Source organism: Chroicocephalus ridibundus, chromosome 4 (assembly GCF_963924245.1).
Source record: "Chroicocephalus ridibundus chromosome 4, bChrRid1.1, whole genome shotgun sequence".
In the NCBI taxonomy this organism is placed as follows: domain Eukaryota; kingdom Metazoa; phylum Chordata; class Aves; order Charadriiformes; family Laridae; genus Chroicocephalus; species Chroicocephalus ridibundus.
The window spans coordinates 5044239-5064780 of NC_086287.1; the positions used below are offsets into that span (position 1 = coordinate 5044239).

The 20542-nt window shown below is 41.1% G+C and overlaps 1 protein-coding gene across 2 annotated transcripts in view; it reads left to right on the forward strand.

Moving 5' to 3' along the window:
• Window positions 1-20542, forward strand: part of NAV2 (neuron navigator 2) — a 234703-nt gene that overhangs the window by 85505 nt on the left and 128656 nt on the right. Inside the window, exons 4-7 of one of the 2 annotated variants that reach the window (XM_063331285.1) lie at window positions 1096-1168; window positions 9115-9382; window positions 10947-11015; window positions 14272-14429. In XM_063331285.1, the coding sequence (XP_063187355.1) occupies window positions 1096-1168; window positions 9115-9382; window positions 10947-11015; window positions 14272-14429 (568 nt within the window). The remainder of the gene's footprint in view (window positions 1-1095; window positions 1169-9114; window positions 9383-10946; window positions 11016-14271; window positions 14430-20542) is intronic. The other variant, XM_063331286.1, reaches the window with a different exon arrangement.

Consider the following 20542-nt stretch of genomic DNA (forward strand, 5'->3'; position numbering starts at 1 on the left):
TTTGGGAATCAATAAATTAAAGTTTGCAAGCTGTTCAAACATGGAGACCCTTTTTTATCACTTACTGATTACCATGATAAAAGCAAAATTGCTCAGTGGTGTTATCCAAGTGTCTTCTGTGTAACCACACGTGAAACACGTGATATTTCCTACAGTGTTGGTTGTTGCAGCTTCTCGAGGTGTCTAAGCAAACGCGTGTGCATAGAAGTGCTGTGGTCTGATGGGGCTGGCATCTCTGCATCTTCTGAATGCGACGGCAGAGCTTTGGCGGTAGCTTGGTGGGAACCTAGGAGTAAAGCTACCGCAGGATCGCTATTGTGGTGTTGAGATACAGGGGGAAAAAATGCCGAACTCGTCCACCCCTTCTGGAGTTCTCTTTGTTAGGTGGGATTTGAATGCAGTCGGTATAGAGCAGCTGTAGTCGGTAACAGTCAGACCTGTTGTGCGGAAGACCCTACCTGATCAAAATTCACTTCATCCTGTGCAATTTAGTACCGTTGTACCATCTCTCTGAGGGGCAGGATTTACCCCACAGTGAGCGACCAGCATTGCCTGTCATTTCTGACACGCGGAGGATGTTGTGAACGGCCATTTTTTGGATTCCAGCTGAGGTTTCCAGTTACAGTTTTTATATTTGACTGCTTTTGTGGCTGGAAACTTTTGCCAGCTGTCAACTTAAGAGCAAGTGGCAATCTGCCTTCTCAAGCAAATGTGGCCTCCCTGTTTATTTTCGGTTTCATGTTTGTTAGACTTATTGTAGCTTAAAAATCCTGGCATAACATCCTTGACCCTTTGGTAAGATATGTAGCCATCCTTTTTCGTGGTTAGAGTATTGAATAACTTTTGCTTCATGCAAGTACAAATAACAGAAAGTCCTGACGCACGTAATACGCGATCAATTTAGGACCTTCGTAACCGAGGAGGTTTCACATTATGGTTTCCCACATAATGAGCGAAGGGACTTTTTATGTGATACAAAGACTGAGTGCAATAAAGGGTGGCAGGAGATTAAAGTAAATGATTATTACAATGCATTTTCTTTTGTGTCTCTCTCCTTTTTTTTTTTTTTTTGGTTGTTTGTTTGTTCTTGAACAGATTGAAAACATAGATGCATGCCTGAGTTTCTTGGCCGCCAAGGGGATTAACATACAGGGGCTGTCAGCAGAAGGTGAGTCAATTTAAAATTTAATTTTAAGCGAGCAACCTGAATTATTGCTTGTGATTGTAACCAGCACATGGAGAGTAATGGAAGATTAAAGTAAGACGGATAATTTACACTTTTGACAGTCTTTACTCGTGTTTTTTTCCCCATCTCAGTATGAAAGGTAGGTAAAATATGTATCTAATCTTCACACAGTTGACTTGTAAAAATAATCAATGAGACCAAATTAGAATTCAGTCACTTCTTTGTTTCTTTCTGTTAAAACCCAGAAATTTCTCATCTAACTTCTATAATTGGCACATTGATCAGAGTGTAGATTTTACAGACACTGAGAGTGAGCTGCTGACAGCTGTTTGCGTTTTGAGAGAGAAATTTACTTCCTCATTCTTCAGTTATTCTCTTACCTGAAAAAGTATCCTGCTTTATTTTCTTTTTTTAAAGAAAGATTTAAAAAAAAAAATTGTTTCCAAATGCACAAAACAATAAAATACCAATGTTTTGAACGGAAAAAAAAAAAAGGACATTTTGACCTCTAATTAATCGCTCTGCTTTTGAAGACCACCAGAATTTTTCTGAAACCCAAACATGACTTAGCATACTATATTCCTTTATGGCAGTGCGTGATATATGTCAGATGTGGAGCAGGTACCTTTTGCCTCAGAAGCTGTTTAACTGCCGTCTTACAAAGAGATCAAACAGATTTCTGCCATCCTCAGCACCAGTTTTCGCTTGTACTTTCATTTAAATACGCTGGAAAAGCAATTGGGTTCGGTAGCTGCTAAGGCAAACCTTGAATATATTATATGACATCTCCTTCAGTGCTTCAACAGAACAAATAATTGGATGTGTGGCATCAGGTGAGGCTTTTAAGTTAGATTTGGTGACTAAGGCCCTTTGCAAGCTTAGTTTTGAGGAGGAGGTTGTATCATCAAATCATGCACGCACGTTTACTTGGGTGTGAATAACTTCATTGCCTGTATGTTTAAAGCTGTGTTTTCTTCCTGTGAGGGAATCCTGTAGCTCAAACAAGGCAGGCAAGAAAGGATGTGGAGGTCTGGTGGGCTGACCCTGGCCAGCAGCTAAGCACTGGAGAGAACACAAAGAGCAAAAGTGAGAAAATCACAGAATGGATAAGGGTTGGAAGGGCCCTCTGGAGATCATCCAGTCCAACCCCCTGCCAGAGCAGGGTCACCCAGAGCAGGTTGGACAGGAACGCGTCCAGGCGGGTTTTGAGTATCTCCAGAGAAGGAGACTCCACCACCTCTCTGGGCAGCCTGTGCCAGGGCTCTGCCACCCTCAAAGTAAAGAAGTTTTTCCTTATGTTGAGACGGAATTTCCTGTCTTCAAGTTTGTGCCTGTTGCCCCTTGTCCTGTTGCTGGGCACCACTGAGAAGAGTCTGGCCGCATCCCCTCGACCGTTGCCCTTTAGATATTGATAAGCATTGATGAGATGCCCTCTCAGTCTTCTCCAGGCTAAACAGACCCATGTCTCAGCCTTTCCTCATAAGAGAGGGGTTCCAGTCCCTTGATCATCTTTGTAGCCCTTCACTGAACTCTTTCCAGTAGTTCCCTGTCTGTCTTGAACTGGGGAGCCCAGAACTGGACACTGCATGGGTCAAGATAAAGATAGTGTAATGAGTGAAGGAAAGAGGAAGAGAAAAGCAAAACAAGCGATGCAAAAGCAATCACTCACCACCTCCCACAAGCAGACAGATGCCCAGCCAGTTTCCAAGCAATGGCTACCTCCCCAACGCCCTCCTGCCACCCACCGCTGTCTTTATTACTGAGCACGACGTCATATGGCGTGGGATATCCCTTTGGTCAGTTGGGGTCAGCTGTCCTGTGTCCCCTCCCAACTTCTTGCCCACCCCCAGCCTGCACGCTGGGGGTAGATTGTGGGGAAAAGAGAAGGCCTTGAGGCCGCGCAAATATTGCTCAGCAACAGCCAAAACACCAGTGCCTTATCAACACCGCCTCAGTCACAAACCCAAACCCCAGAACCACGCACTTTATGACCGTGATTTGAGGTCTCAGCTGAAACACGCTTTCCCGCATTGACGATAAATTATGCTTATGAAATGCAGGCCAGAAAACCACTGTGGATGGACTTTATGGTGAAACCATTGTGTACACAAGTTTTATATATGTACATTGCATTTAAGAAATACTACAAAAGCATAAAAACTTTCATAAAATTACTCTAAAATTAAAGCTATTATTTAAAAAAAACCCTGTTATTAAAAGTTGCAATTTAAAATTACATTTTGACAATTTGGAAAATAGCTTAAAGAATTCCTTGCTGTCCTCAGTAGGAAGCCCCCTCCCTCATTCTAGCCGCTGAGATCTTACAAGCCACTTGAAAATGTGTCTTTGAAATGTAATTTCACTAAGTTTGAGGTGGTTTGTAAGTGTGGAAAGCAAAGCCGCAGATATTTAGTACATGTTGTTCTAACCTGCTGTTACCACAACCAGTAGGATCGGTAGTAGGGTTAGCTGCCTTTTTCTGTGGTGTAATCCTTAAGCTGGGTTAGAACGCCGATAACAAATATTTGCCTGCATTAAATGCCTCAGTAGCTCAGTTATAATCAGGAGGATTCTCAAGAGAAGAAAGTATGAGCTAAAACTCCTAGCAGTGGAAAGTTTCTTTACCAGGAAGTAGTTAAAAAGAAAATGCAACCTGTAAAAGCCAATTTCGACCTTGACGTGATATGTAAATATTTAAAAAATATAATAAATTTCACATTATTTACCCGTCTTGATACAATGCAAAATCTAAGAAAAATAGCGGATTAGTTGATGGGAAGACTGGCTCAGTGTGCAAAGTTGGCAGCGTAGCGTTGTTCACGCTGGGGAGGGGACAGCATGATTAATGGTCGTTGCTGTCCCACCAGATCACAAGGCAGGCTCAGCAGGATAGAGGTTATCCCACGGCTTCTGCTGATTTTGTATTTCTTCCTTTCTTTTACGCTGTCTAGGAATTAACATATTAAATCATACGGAAGCTAAGAAGAGACAGTAATGTTTGCTGCCAACATACGAATGAGAACATTTACTGGCTCCATCACTGATACGGAAGGAAAAGAGCGAGAGCTAGATAGGGGGAGCAGGAACAATTTTTATAAATGATGTTAAAAGACTTGAATTCAATAAATTAATTTTCTGTTCTTAGTCACTCCTTAACCGTGCTGAGGAAGGAGGGGGAAACTGAACCAGAGAGAACACAGAATCACTTAAAATGAAGTGTGCCGTAACCAAACAAGCCAGTATTTGTGTGCAAGTTGCCAAGACCTGCTAGGTCAACTGCAAATAACTTTGTTTACTTCACTGGCAGATCTTCATCTAGGAGGAATCAGAAGATGATTGTGATTGCTTCCAAATGGGAATAAACATTGAAGTCTCTCCTGGGTTGCTTGAGAACACGTATTTTTCAATAGTGCAGTTTTAGTATGGAGGGAAGCCAATGATTCAAAACTGGCATTTGGATGACTCCTAAATTTTGAAATAATTTGGGACTTCATATATGGTATCCTTCCAGTATTAAAAAATCCTGCTTCGATATGTGCATGCCACTTAGATATAGTCTTTTTTTATTGCTTTATGCAGGGAAGATGCTAAGGATCTGCAGTCACTGATGATGACCATACTATGCTAGAGACAGGCTTTCCCCAGCAATGTGGAGCCAAAAAGGCATTTCCTTCTCCAAAGATTCTTAAATCCTAAAATCTCCATGTGTAGTTACTAAAGAAAACTACAGGGATACTGGAAAACTCTTTACTTTTCTTGCTGCGTTTTTTTATTGTCCATCATCCATACCCACACCCATCCACATCCATACCCACTTGTTTCCACACCGAGCTGGGTTTTAGACTCCTGTAATTGCAGCTGCCCAGCTAAGATTGCCCTCCTTCACACAATATCTCCTCCCTGCCAAGATTTTGAAGATGATGGAGAACATAAATGTGCAGTAGAAACTCAAATTGGTGTCACAGATAGCAGCTGCACCTCTGCTGGGTAACAGATTAGCTGGGTAACAATCAGCTGAGCCAATCCTGAAACCATAAAGTGATGAAAGAAAACGTCTCGCTAGACTTCGGAACAGCCACGATTCAGCTTAGACTTTTGCCTCTGAAAATGACATTTGCACTTCTGTAGGTAAATGAATCTCAGTGGCGCACTCTGCAGTTCATCCATTTTGGGTCTTTTAGGTCCTTTCCGGTGTCAGGGTGGGATTTTTGTTTCCACAGGACAAATATCCCACAGCACCGTTTTAAACATACCCGAGTAGGGCACTTAGCACGCTGCTAAATTTCGATGATACCACACTGAGTACAGTTACGTACAGTCTTCAAAAAATTACTCTTTAATTACTCAAAAAGTGCCTGCAGATCTAGCGTGTGTGGTGGGAATTAATTCCTCCTTGCATTTCCCTGCCTCATTTCTATGAAGTTCCCAGTATTCGTAATCAGATCACATTCCTCAGCAAAGTCTACGAAGTTCATCCCGGAGCTGTTTCGGTAGCTTTGAATCCCTAAAGTCAGCTTGGAGTCCCGTCAGGACTAGAGCAAGTGCTGACTGAGGTTGAGTCTGTCAGGACTTCATGATGTGTCCTGGATCGACTGTGAAGTACGTCACCTTCTCGCCTTCCTCAGACCTGCTTGTGATTATTTTGGCCCTTTCTCTCCTTTCCCATCATTCACCGTGGACGGAATTTCGTGCTTTTTTTCATTTTGTTCTGCTCAGCAGCCTGTCTTGTCTCACCTCTTACATGAACTAAGAAGGGTTGATGGGGACTGCATGCAGAATCCCTCAGTGGTCAACCAGAAGAGGCCTAGTGTAAAGCAACAGAAGCAGACATCCGCTATATTTAGGGGTGAAGAGGACATAGATATGACAGCCCTATTTTCTGGCAGGATAGATGCGAGCTAAGAAACGTGCAGAGATTCTTAATTTCTACTCCTGGTAGCCAGTTTGGCTAACCAACCTAGTCTAGGTAAACTAGTTCTGTTTTTTCTAGTCCTACGTGCTTTGCCAAAGCAGATACAAAAGAAGCATTACAGAAGCAGATGCAAACAAGCTTGACTAAATAAGTGATAGGCAAATTTGCTTCATCATTGGTTTGCTTTGATCTGTATTCTGCACGCAATGAGTAGTTTATGATTTGCACCGATTTCATTCACAAATGTTAGAGGAACCACGCAATGACACCTCTCTAGTAATCTGTCCAGCAGACCTTTCTTTTCTTTACCTGTTCTTTGTTCTGAACTGATTTTTTTTATTTTTTTTTTTAATTTCCACCAAGTCTAGTGTATTTTTATGAAGACAGAGAAGGGCGATTGGCAAGCGACTAGTGGTGGAAGCTCCAGCTGTGGGTGAAATAAGCAGGAACGGAAGTACTCCAGGGTGGAAATTTCCAAAGGGCAGATTTGTGGGGATTCTCCGAAAACGAAATTCCAGTTTCCTCGCAAAATGTCTAGGGTGTTTGTTTCAACTATACAAGATAAGTCATTTTGAGCTCCAAATTTAAAATGGGCGGGTGACATGCCTGTCCTTATTTAGGTTAATGTGCATATTTAAGCTGATGCACGGACTGGGGGGGACTTAAAGCAGGAAGCAGTTGAGAGCGATGGGCAGAGCGCGGGGCGAGGTTGAAGTACTCTTTGAAATACTCTTTTTGTGCAAAGTGCGGGGGCAAACTGCCAGGCGAATTACCTCAGTCTGTCTGCAAGATAAGAGAAACAAAACTACCTCTGAAAGTCCTGTTTGAAATAGTTTGCTTAAAACCCAGAGGGAAAGAGACTGCTTCTTTTGAAACTCATTAAAGGTGGTTTTCTTTTGATTATTAATTTTTGGTTCACCTTCTATAAGAGGTTAAAAGCAGGTTGTTCTTCTGATAAATAGAGCAGAAGAGAGAGAGACACAGAAAGCAACAGGTTTTATGTGGGGTTATTGTTTTAATCGCCTCTCACTTCACATTGAAATCAAGTCCTCGTTTCCAATTGCGTATAGCTTTGCTAAGTTTCAACATGTAAAGCCATGGTAATTTCTTTTATCTTCTGGCCCCTGTTTGTGCAGTTAAGCTTCCCCAGTGCCTCTGGGTCTGTTTAGTTATGTGTTGGCCTGTGATTAAGTGCTGCTTCCCTTACAGTTCCCATGAGTAATTTTGAGTTCTTTACCGAAGATAAGGAGATCCTTTTTACTGTGCTTTTCTGCCTTTTCTCTCTGTTTTACTTCATTGTCTGCTTCCATCGCTCACACGGGCAGACGGGAGGAGGAACCTGCCCCATGCAGGTGCTGATGGCAGTGGGAGGAGGCTGGGTTTGTGGCATGTCACTGCATGGGGGCAGGAGCAGACGGGGAAAAGGGGAAACGGGCAGGATTCCTTGGGACCCCACTATCCAAGAAGAGACTAAAATTGGCAAAGAAAACAAAGGAAGACATACAATGGCTGCTCGAGGGCCCTGGGGTTGATAGTCATTTAAACAAGGGAACGGGGGCAGTGATGGGAAAGAGCACTGGTGGAGGGGCCAGGCTGCGGAGGGAGGGGAAAAAAAAGGTAAGGAAATTTAGGTAAGAAGTAGGGGAGGAAAGGAAAGGAATATCCTGGGTCTGGGTGATGACCAGGACCACTTAGATAAGGTCTAGGAGTTGCTGAGGAGATGGGCATGGGCCAAAACAACATTAAGGAAGAAAGGAAATTAGATTAGTGGCTAGGAAGAAAAGGTAGATTGAGGTACAGGTAGACAAGGAGACCAAAGCTGGAAGCTGCTGTAGAAAGGGGAGCAAAATTTTTAAGCCATGAGCTTGAGATTTACTGGGTGAAGGGGTTGGAGTTAAGGACAGAAGCTTATTACGCAGCAAAGGTGAGCAACGTGAACAGAAGCGTGGCTGGGAGAGGGAGTAAAGGGTAGAGCAGGGCTCATTGTGGTGTCAGAGCAACCTTTCAGCCAGGGCTGAGAACAGAATTTAAAGTTCTGATTCTCACTTTTGTGCTTGGCCCCATGCCCTCCTCTTCTCCTCTTGCGCTAGTCCGTGTAGAGGGATTGAGGAGCCGAGGGCAACGCTAAGTTTCAGTAGCTCAAGTGCTCTCTGTATAGTGCGTGTAAAAGTTCAGCTGTTTGATGTAGCTTCTTTAATTCACTTTTTTAATTTAGGAAATTAAACTTGCTAAATAATGAAATCGCGACACATGCTCAAGGTTGTCTGCAAGATTGACTCGGCCCTCTTGCATATTAATTATGATACAGCTGTTAAGTGCATGTCTTTATCTTGTATTTCTGTTAGGTTTTACATTTTCACGTTTGATACTGCATAGAACAGGATGACTTTTAGGAATCGAAATGTCTATACATTCCACTGTCAAGCTGTCTTTAAGTACATTGGGTATCCATTCTTTATCTGCTTGTGGTAGTATCCAACTGGTAATTATCTGTTTTAATACAGCTATTTCACCCAATAATCATATTTTCTATTGCAAAACTTGCATCGGATTTTCTTAGTGGAAACAATTAGTCTGGTGTTCCAGAAATGATATAATACTGTGTGATAATTGAGTAGTTTCTCTTCCTCGTGCAGATTTAGGACTGCAAAATCCTTTACAGTGTGCTGTTGTTAATACGCTTATGGGGTTTTTGTTTTGGGGATTTTTTTAGTTACTTTAGTTTAAAGGCACTAATTAAAGGAACCGTTCTTTTAAGCACACCGGCGCTAACACGCAGACCATGGCAGAATTGGAACAGGTCATGCAGTAACCACAAGGGAGAAGTTAGTTAGTTGGTTGTAGTTGGTGCTCACTGGTAATCAGCTGTAATGCCGATTAGATGTGCAGAAAGCCCGTCATATCCTAAAGGACCTGAGTTCAGCCGGCGTTGGGAAGAGTGCGGTGCGTGACCCGCTGTGCTGTCGGAGAGAAACAACTGGTGGCTGACGAGTGACTTCTGACCATTGCCTTACAGAAATCAGGAATGGGAATCTAAAGGCCATCTTGGGCCTTTTCTTCAGCTTATCCCGATACAAGCAACAGCAGCAGCAGCCACAGAAACAGCAGCCGCACCACCATCCCTCCCAGCAGCCTCCCCCAGCGTCCCAGCAAGCAGGGCCTCCATCCCAGTGCCCGGTGGGGGTCCCGCAGCAGCAGGTGACGGCTTCGCTCCAGACTCTGTGCCAACAGCCCCCGCCAGCTGCGCAGCATCAGTTCAAAGCACAACCCGAAATGCAGTCCAGGTGGGGACATTTCCTTTATGTTGTTTTTTTTTTTCCACTGTTTCTTTTTTTTTTTTTTTTTCTTCTTGTTAAAGGTCTTCAAAAGCCAAAGAAACATCTTTGGTTCTACTCTAGAATAAAGAATGTGTTGGAAATGGAATGCTGGGTAGCAGTTGACTTCACGCCTTTGCAAATCAAAACTGATGTGCTTAAATATGTTCTCAGTGCTGGAAATACGCAGTCCAGTGGGTGTAAAATACCTGCTAGACCAAGTAACCACAGTATTTTATAAAGATGTTTTTCTCAGTATTCCTTTTGCTTCTTTCTACTCACAAAGCACTTACATCATTGCCATTATAGAATATATACTTTGGGCATGTGAAACCCAACTTTGGTTCTCAGTTTACAAGAATTTCAGTCCTCGCTAAGAAGTGGAAGGCTCTGGCAGTGGTAAAAGAAATAGAGCTCATCACAGGTGGTGACCGTCTGAATCAAATCTAGGCTTATTGGTCAAAAATAATAAGCTGCTGGCTTACATGAAAAATAATTTTCACGGTTGGTGTTTGTTGGCACTTGTAGATCAGAACATAATTAAATAAGGGTGTCTTTGTCCCTTGAATGTCTTTAGTCCTATGGGTGCTCTTTGCAGGTTAGAATAAAAGCTATTTATGAAGGCGGTACCACCATGACGACCTGTACCCCCAGCCTTCTGCTTGTCTGACCCTTCCACTGCTAAGAGAGTGAGGGTTTGAGTGGGGGTAAGTGGGCAGCATTAAAGGCTGAAGCCGTATTTGCACAATGACTCAAGTATGAAGGGTTCGTTGTGTTGGCTTTTTTTTTTTTTAAAATATCTCAAGTTCAGGCTTATTTGTGTTAAAATAACTCATATTAAGGTGAACGCTAGCCTAAGTGTTGCTTTATGAGGGATATAAACAGTTTAAATGAGGTCTTCCAAGTGAGACTACTGAGGGCTTATTTGGTTTTTGCTTATGTCTTTCTTCATGAATCATGGTCATCTTGGGTGTAAACACTGTTTTCGTATAATTGAAAAACATAGTGTTGCTATAGCACGTATAAACTCATACAGGCAATAATTACTGTAAAGCAAAGATGTATGTGAACATATTTCTGTGACGTTTCTGTCAAAAATATGCAGGGATGCATGGGACCATTTGAATATTGCTTTGATATTTTCAGTCCAATGTGTGGATTGTGCTGGGTTTCAAATAATTTTTAAAAAATCGAACCTGAAGGTCTTAAATGTCATGTCTTTGTAGCATAAGCTAAAGTGAAATTGCTCAGATTCTGCAGAAAAAATATATATAATAACAGATTGAGAAAGAAAAGGGTAATAAAGTTGGGGTTTGCATGCAGAATTGCGTGTTCATTACACTATAAAAATCAATTCATTTCCAATTTTAGGAGTTTTGGCATAAAGTTATACTAAGACAAGAAACTTTTTTTCCTGTCAAATTCCTAAAAACTCTCTCCTCCCTAAAACAAGTTGCTAAGTTCAGTGGCGTAACAAATAAAAAAAGTTCCTTTGTTCAATGTTATCTTCCACTTTTTCTTTCCTGTCATACAGTGCATCTCCCAGGGACTCATCTCAAAGCAAAATCATCCGATTCACTCTTGGTCAGAAAAAGTCTTCTAGGTTAGCATTTCTTCATCTTCTGCAAAGCATGAATAATCCGTTGGCAATATTTCTGGATGCATGTTCAGGGTTCCCGGTGAAAATATTTACCTCCTTGTTTGTAACTAGGCTTTCTACAAGCAGCTGAAACGTGGCAGCGTTAGACGGATTTTAATTTTTTTTCTTTTTCTCAAGGTGTGGAATGCATTCTGGCCCGCCAGAAAAGAATTTGGCTTTCTTGTCCTTATGAGCTTTTGCTTTTGAGAACAAAACATGGTTCTGGGAGTTCTCTCCCCGCTGTACGTATTCGTATCAGTTGTATTTAGATCTGCATCATTGAAACTAGCACCAGGCTGGAGTCTTAGGTGGTAAGGAGAGCAGCATGTGCCCCTTGGGAGCCCAAACAGAACCATATGGGTCTGTCTCGTCAGAGCTCCTGCACTCCCCAGTGCTCGCATCTAATCTCCCTGAAAATGATTCATAGGTATTTCAGTCAATTTTTTCCCCGATCCCAGCATGACTTGCATGCCAGCTCGTATGACCATCTCATCTCAGTCATCATAAGGTTTGCTGTGTTATTAACGTGGTTATTAATCATGTTTACTTTTACTATTACTATATATTAAAATATTTTACTAGGAATTTTTAAATAGTTACACGTTGATAAACTATACTATACCTTTTTTGCTAAGATTGTGAACTATTACTTATGATTTTTATTCAGCGTGGCAAGTTTGTATAGATTGTTAGTTCTGCTATATAATTTGGATTTATTTCCCCCATCTTATTTCTTTTATGACAACAGTGAAGGTCTGCAGTATAACCCCTATTAAAATGTCCCGTGTTTTCTCTTCATGCTCTCTGTTCATCATAATTACGGCTTGACGGTTCGTATTTGCCTAGAAGAGGTGCTGAAGAGTAGTGATGGAGAGTATTCTCTGAGCTCAGTACCTTTGCTCTAATAGCAAGAAGCTAGAAATGTCCCCTTGAACCTATTTTTTTTTTTTCCCTAAATTTCACAGGCACCGCTGAGAAATATCTTGGCCTAACACCAAAAGCGGGGGTTTAAAATCAGTCAGTTAAACTACGGCGGGGGGGGGGACAGACACGAATCTAGGAGAGATGATATCTTCTTCAAGAGTGTTGTTAGCACTTAGGTTTTTTATTCTCGGTATGTTTTTATTGGCAGTGACAATACTGACTCGAATCAAAAACTTGTCACTTCTTGAGTGGTCACATGGTTTGAGTAGCTTTGTTTATTTAAAAATGTGACACATTTGCAAGGCCTGTGTGGGCATGTGCGGGGAGCCTTTTCTTACCCATGGGTACGAGAACATTATCCCTTCCCTCCTGCCAAGCCCCACTAGAAAACACCCCTCCCAGTACTGGGGGCTCTAGTAGCCTTCCTGCGGTGGTCGACCTGTGCTCACAATGGACTATCATCCCGTAGAAACTTTCAGCTGAGGGATCTTGTGCATCTTTCCTGCCTGTAAGGAACCTAGCTCGTTTCCTATTAAGCCAAACAAACTCTTGATGAACTTACATATCTTGGTGGCTTCCAAGTTCTCAAGAGCAGCAGTTGTTAGGAAGAGTGTTTGTCCCCGCTTTAGCTCTGCTTCTTCCCATGTGGTCTCCTCTACAGTGGATGAAGCGTCTCTGGGTTGTTCCCATGGCACCTTGCTGCAGTGATGAGTATGTACAACTTTCTAGCACCTCCCAGTGTTGAAAAAGGCTGGATAAATTGAGGGGCTCGTCTAAAAGGCTTCAGCAAAGTCAACCTCAGAACCATGATGTGCTGTGCCAGATCTGTGGTGGTTTGAGTTTGTAAATCAATTTTTGATTTTGCGTTTGAATGATGCCCTTGTGTCTTATCCTCTTTGGTGCTTTGGAAGCATGTGCATGCAGCTGCTGACATTTTTGCTCTTTTCTTTCATGTTTCTTTTCATATTTCCTATTTCTTCGCTAGTCTCAGAAAGGTCAATTTATTTAGGAAGCGCTGCCAGATCCCTTCCTGGCTTCTCTTCCTTCCCATAGCCACAAGAGGGGGATTTGGTGGGTTGCATCCCCCATTCTCTCTGACAGCTGGGACTTCTTCATTTTAGCCTATTATTTGGCACGGGTTAATTAAGACAATTAGATTTTTCTGGTTTATATAAAGAAGTTTTAAAGAGATTCTACCATACAGAAAATGGAAAGATGGCAAAGAGTGGTCCCTTGCATTGCTACTGTTAGGTGACACGAACTGGTTCTATCTCTTAGTCCTTAATGTGATGTCCTTGCTTTTCAAAACAGTGAGCTGTTTCACTAACCCTCTTCAGTATGCATTTTGAACAACTACCAAATCTTTGAATTTTTATTAATATTTCACCTATTTGGAATGTAGAAATATGTGCTCGTTAGTGCACAAAATACATTAAAAACGTGGAAGCTTTATGCATGAACTTTGACTTTGAAGGACTCACGCAGACATATTGTTCTGAGATGCGATGCCAGTGGCTTCCTAATTCTGTTGGGCGTTTTAGAAAAGTCTTTCCCCTCCCTTTTTGCCTGAAGAGCATGAAAGCAGTGTCCCTCCCTGTCTGCTTACTGCAGAATCCTAACTACATTTTTTTCTAGGTAAGCAGCTAAATCTTGCAAATACAGGCTACGGTAAGGAAATGCTAGAAGAGGTTGACCGAGTTTAAACCAGAGGCTTACACCAGCTCACAGATAATGTGGTTGCCCTAAAAGGGGGCACTTAAGCTTCGTGTGATTTTTATAGGCTCAAATAATTAAACCAAGGTAAAGTGCTGCTGGGCTTGGTGGCTTTCAGAGCAGAGATGTGTTGTGCTTCTCTAGAAGGAAAAAAGGCAGTCATGTCTCGCTGTTGTTTCCAGACTAAGGGTAGCCCGTATGTGCCCAGCATGTAATAAAGTCCAAGAAAATCTGGTTTAAGAACAGTAGTGTCTCACTTAGTCTTAACATTGCACCAGTGGTATTCCTCCACCCAATTTACTTGCAACTATTTCTGACTGACAAGATTTATGGCAAGTGGCCATTAATTTCAGTGCGGGGTTGGTTGGGTTTTTTTCTGATGTAAAGCAATTTAGACTGTAGCTTGTTTGCCATATATTTTTCATCTAGGATGATTTTTTGATTTGTTCTTATAAAAGACTCTTATCAAATACATATTTGTGGTATCGAACCTTTTCTTTTCAGCTTATGCATGGTATTCCATAGTTTCTTTCCCAGAGTGCTTTTTAAAATATATTTAATCGTATTGTAATTCTTTCATCAGACTTCCAGGCCCTACCACGAGGGTGTCCGCTGCAGGCAGTGAGGCCAAAGCTCGTGGTTCTATTAGTGCCAACAATCGTCGCAGCCAGAGCTTTAACAATTACGACAAATCTAAGCCTGGACTTCCCCCTCCGACACCAACAAGTAGCAATGACAAAGGTAAGCACTTGAGATTTTGGTATCCTCAGATTTTTCTTAATAGTAGCATCGTTTGGGGGGAGATTGAATTTTCCATTAAGCTCCAGAAGCTGTAAGACTATCTCAAAGCTGTGTGTTGAAAGCATGACATTTACAATGCAAAAACCAGCCGGCTTTTCTTGAAAAAGGTAATAGTCCTCCTTTAATGTAACTGAAGTTGTTACTTGCTGTCCTGAAGGTACGTGGAAAAAATAGCTTAAAGAAAAACTGTCACTGGTGAAACATGTTTTTTTTCATTTTGCCTCAAACACAGATAAGGGGGAGTGAATTAATCAAAAAATAAGACATTTTGATGAGTAGTTTGACAGGAATGGAAAATGACCAGTAAAGATTTCTACAACGTTTTTGTACGATATATAGTACCATTTGCTTTCCTGTCCTCCACTATTGTGGAAGGTCCCTGTAGTTACAAAAGTACATGATTTAAATCTAATTTCAAGAATCGTATAGCGAAGGCAGGAACACGTTATAGTTTTACAAATGTTGCAGTGAAACCGTGTCTATGGCAGTGCATCAGAAATGCCACGTACCCTATTCTGTCTGAAGTTCTGCTTTTCTGAATGACATTTACTGACTTTGTGTCCATTCACTAAGCTGCTAATCTGACAGCGTTCATTAGCTTGAGTTTGTAGCTCTGAGCTCTGTAAGGCAGCATTGACCGGCGGAGTTTTGGGGGAAGTGACTGGTGAGAAATGAGCAAATCAGTCTGATACGGTCAAATTGTTGGCGTAGGCTGGCAGCTAATTCTGTATCTGTAACGAAGTCATTGCACTTACGAAGATAGGTCAGCATTGGATTTCAGTACGGTCTTCTTGCAGTGGCTTGGCAGTCGCGCCCTTTAGGCTGGAGTCTCCTTGTTGTGTGCGTCTAACTTCTATTAACAGTAATGAGGATTTTGCTAGAGGGACAAATACTGGTCTGGTTCGACTTGCCTGTGGTTCTCGTGCTTGTTTCTTTTCAGGAAATTGCCTTTTTTCTTCTCTAAAAACTGTTGTCCTATGAGTGCATGTCATTAGATTTTGGAATATTACCCCATCTAGCCCATACAGCCCAAACCCTCATCTTGTGATGTTGGCAGTGGAGGGCCCTCAGCATCTGCCAGGGACGTTCTGAACCACCCCGATCAGACCTAGTATAAGAAGAAAATTACATTCACAGCTGAATAAAATAATAATCGTAATTATATTATATTAACATAATATGATAATAAATTATCAACATACTACCTCGGTAAATCCACGCTTACTATTTTTGAAGGTTCACTATGTAAACAGTAATGATTTAACTCTAACATCAGCACCTAACAGTCACCCCTAAATCTGAGTTAGATCTAGCTTTCAGTTAAAAGAACAAGCTGACGAGGTACGGCGTGAGCAGTGGAACTGGTGAAACCTTGCTTGCCTGCATAATATCTCCCCAGTCTCCCTCTGTCTTCGCCTCGCCAATACCCTCCTCTTCTCCGTGTGTCCCCAAACTGCTGGACTGGGGAGAGGCGATGCGGGGTGTGTTGGGTCCTGAGGCATGTGTTGGTTGGCTAGATGATCCCTACCCGCGGGTTGGTGCTGTATTGTTAGGCTGCATTAAAGAGAGAACTTCAACTATCATGGCTTTTTCTTAATTTACCGAGATTTCTAAATAAGGAGAGTACAGTACTGGTTTTAGTCTTTAGAAAAAAAAAAAAAAAAAAGAAAAAAAAAGTGTCCTCCCACATAGAGAAATAACAACAATTTGTCAACTAAGTAACTTAAATATCAGCTTCTTTTAGGGAGACAGTTCTATGAACCCTCATTCCTCATTGTAATCCGTCTCTTCAGGAAGATAAAGTGGTTGCTGAAGAAGCACACAAGATCATCTGCTTCCGATGAATATTACAAATGACTGAAAGAAACAAAGTTGGGTTTTAGGTTGACAGCCTACATGAGTTGCATTAAATACTCAGAATTTTGCTCTGGTCAAAATTTCCAGTCATAAATTACGGTCTTTGAAAAAAAATAATGAAGGCTTATGTAAGTTGAAGTCGAACTTCACTTAAAAATATAATCATGACACAAAGTTGGTCTGCATCCATGAGAAACAAAAGCAGTTGGTCTGACAAATTTTTGGCTTGTTTTAAGTTAATTGTAACATTGCCAGGCAAAGTTTATTGTCAAAGTGCTAAGACAATTCGAGTTTTCTGACCCATATCCTGTATTTTGCCTGAGGAAATGAGACTTACATGACCGTGTTGTGTGCCAGTCTTGGTGAGTTTTCATCTGCTTACCCAGCACTAGCTCCATTGTGTGTTTTTGGAGAAGGAAATGGGAGGAAGAGAAATCTGCCTGTTTTGGCAGGCTGTTTTGGCACGAGGGGTCACTTTGTGATAGAAGGTGGCCTTCAGTGTAGTACATTTGAATAATTTCTTACAAAGTAGGTTGTAATTCTCAGCTTTTCATAATCTGTGGCCTCTCCCTCCAAATGTGAATTGTCTTGTTAGTCAATCGTCTGTGTCTTGTGGCAATGAAAGTGCATTAATTGAAACAGAATACGACAGAAATGAAAAGGACAGTAAATGGAGCATGGAGGAATAGCTAGCTGCTGGAAAGTAAATAACCTCGATTTTTTTGAAAGATTCCATTAGCCAATTAATGATGAGACCACTGGTTTTCTAGACATCTTGGGGAAAGGATTTGTGCAACGTTGAAAACAATTACCCTGTTGCATAAAAATAAGAGATTCTTGGATGCATGCGCGTGTTTGTTGTGAGATGCGTATGTACTGGTAGCAAAGGAGCGCACGTAAAGAGATGCGAGTCTCGCTTCCCCGCAGCTTTCATTGTGTCTTCAGTATTTTGTCTGGCTTTCCCAGTATTCGCGTGCTGTCTGACACCAGTTTCGAGGTGCGGAGAAGAGTTACGTCTTCTCCAGTAAGGGTGACGTAGACACCTAGTTCAGTCCTATGGACGCCTTCTTTGAGGTTAGGGCATGATAGGTTTAACTTGCTTTTTTGGCGTTAACCCCACAGTTTATACGTGAAATTCCCTTGAAACTTATAGGAATTTCAGCATCATCATTCCTCGCATCATAAAAGAGCAACACGCTGTGGTTGTATTTTTTGTTATTTATTCTCACAGTGATTAGCCATTTATAATTGCAGTAACATTCTAGACAGGGTATTTTAATGTGCGTAATTGCTGTTACAGGCTGTTTTTCTTAAGATAAATGTAATCAAAGTCTAATTGCATTTTTGGATTGTGGGGAAATAATGAGCCACTCAGGCTTATTATTTTTGATCTCATCGTAATCTCTTCATACAGTTGGAGCCTTTTAATTCACTTTTGAATTGTCAGAATTATTTAGCCCATGCACATGTAAGTATACCCTTGGTTTACTTTCTTGTCCTTTTATATCCTTTAACACCATAAGCGTACTACAGCATGAAAAGCGTCAGCCACCTGCCATGGTCACCACGGACTCGTCTAAATTATCAGAAACATTTCTAAGGAGTGTAAAGATGCAAATGGGCTTTGCGTTTCTATGCCTGTATGTAAATTATTATTACCAGTTACCTTGAGGCTTCACGTTACCATGCCCTTCTATTTGTCCAATACGATCATCAAATAAAAAACAGCCAAAATTTTATTTGCGTGTGCAATTTGGAATAAAGAAATCTGGTTTCTGCCGACAGCAAGAAGGAGCAGAACTCTGTCCTAGGGAGTGTCAAGAATGAAACTTAAATATTGAAGCATGCAACTTCATAAAGACCTTGATAGAGTAGTTTTTCTCATGAATTTATTTCAGTATTTTGCTTTCACATGCTGTGAAAGCAGTCTGCAGTTCTGAAAACTGGTGGGTATTTTTGGGTAGTTCTGAAGACTCTTACTATATCCAGTGCCTTCACTGATCTTCAGGCACTCAGTTTTCATTTTGCAGTCTCAAAAGTCTGGTAACGTTGTATGGGAATATTCTGGTTATTGCTTCCTGATTTGCATCCGCGGTGTATAAAATCCCTGAACTTACGAAGCTATAGGAAACATCAACTTAACATGCCATCTGCGGTATGTTTATGAAGCGATACAGTAACGTGACAGGCTTACATGCTTTCTTTTTAGTTTTTTCTTCTACTTTGCTCCTAATATTTTATTTAAGATAATCCTACAGAGGGCAGTAGAAGCCTGTGGGAAAAGTGACACTTTTCCTTTGGATTGACTGTTAGATAATATGTCAGTAGGAAAAAAGCACTATTACACTTTGACCATTTCCACCTGAGATCAAAGCAAATGTTTATTATTCAGATTTATGCAGAAGGCAGTGCTAATAATGTCAGGTTTCTCCTAAGTAGGTAGTATTAGAAAAAAGAAAAAAAGAAGAATATATGCATACAGATTCATGCACTCAGATGGAATAAACGGGCATTTTAGTAGCAGTATTCTTGCAAACTTACTTGATCCAAGTCTCGCAAGAGGGTTCTGAGAGCAAGATCCTGCTGACTCAGCTATAATCCTAGCTCTGCCTGTCTCGATTTCCAGGTATGGATATCCTGTATATAGGCCTATATAGTAAGAGTAAGAAAAGCATCTGGTCAATGCTCCTTTTCTTTTATTTCTTTCACATTTGGGGTAATCCCTTTTAACTTGGAACACAGCGTATATTTAATTTCTGTCTTTTAATATGTAAAGGGTAGTCACTGTATTCACAAGGCTGCACAGAGACAAGACAAGAGGCACGCATGCCTTTAGGGGAATTTCCGTCTGGCAATAGGAATAAAATTCGTCACTACGAGAAGAATTAAACGTTGGAGAAGTTTGTCTGGAGAAGTGGCAGAATCTCCCTTGCAGGAGGATGGGGACCTGCAGATCCCAAAGAGACGGGGTCTCATTGCACTGCTGGCTTTGCGTGCATCAGACCGGTACGGAGCCAGCAGTAAGGGGCAAATATCACTTGAGTCCAGCTCTGAGTTCTGGCTGGTATAAAATTACCACACTTAGATACCTTGAAATATTGTTTCCTTTTAAAATCTTTAAGTGTAGACTAGTTAAATAGGAAGAGATATTAAGATATTTCAAAGGACAGTTATAATTTCTTTCCTATAATTTTTTAACTTTGTGTTATCGAAATAGGAATGACTACCAAGCAAGTAAAATATTAGCAAGGAAACGTAACCTCCACTCCACTGAGCAAATCAGTCTTATTGGTGTATGGTTACATACACCAAATGCGTGCTAAAAATAGCTGTACTTTATATGTAGGCAGTTATATTTATCGGTACGGTTCAAGGGGGCATGGCATATCTTGTCATAGCTTTAGTAGGAATGACTCTTCAAAGTTAAATCCATGTGGCTACAGTGAGATTTTTCGCAACCAGACATATAAGAATCCATCTAAGAAGGCCGCCGGGGGATTCTCCAGGGTGCTTGTACGTTCCTATTGTCTCAATTAGCAGACATCAATTTAAAAGAAAAAAGAAAAAAAAAAACGGTTTTCCAGAGTTCATTTGCAAAGTAATCTTTTATTTTACTGATGTTCATGCAAACCACAGTTTTTCACATCAACTTTACTGTGAAATCAATATTTATTTATTTATTTAAATGTCCCCTTGTGTAAAGAGTTGAAAATCCTAAATCTGGAACTGAACCACTTGAAATTTCTCCTCTTAATCTCTCAAATTCTTCACATTAAATCCTGCTTTGATATAAAAAATATGTGGGAATACACTTTTATGGCTGGGTTCCATGTGATACTGAGCTTGTCTTGAACTCAGGTCATTTAAAAGGGGCAGGTAAGGATTACGTCAACCCCCCAGGATCAATTTAAAAATTCTTCTTTAGAAATAGAGAGAAAAACTCTCATCCTTACGAGGAGCAAGATGAAACGTGTGGATGGTGAGATCAAAACTCAGAGTTCTTGTCGGTAGTATCTTGAAGGCTAGAATTTTCAGCAGATTTGAATGGGCTTTGAAAAAGAGGGATGCTGATAAAACATAGAGAAGAGCACTGCATAATTAGAGGTTTGGGAAAAACCCCTTTGCAGTTAGGTATTTAGACGGTTAATTTATGTTCTTTATCTAAAAGAAAGGTTATCTACAAGATACTTGTACAG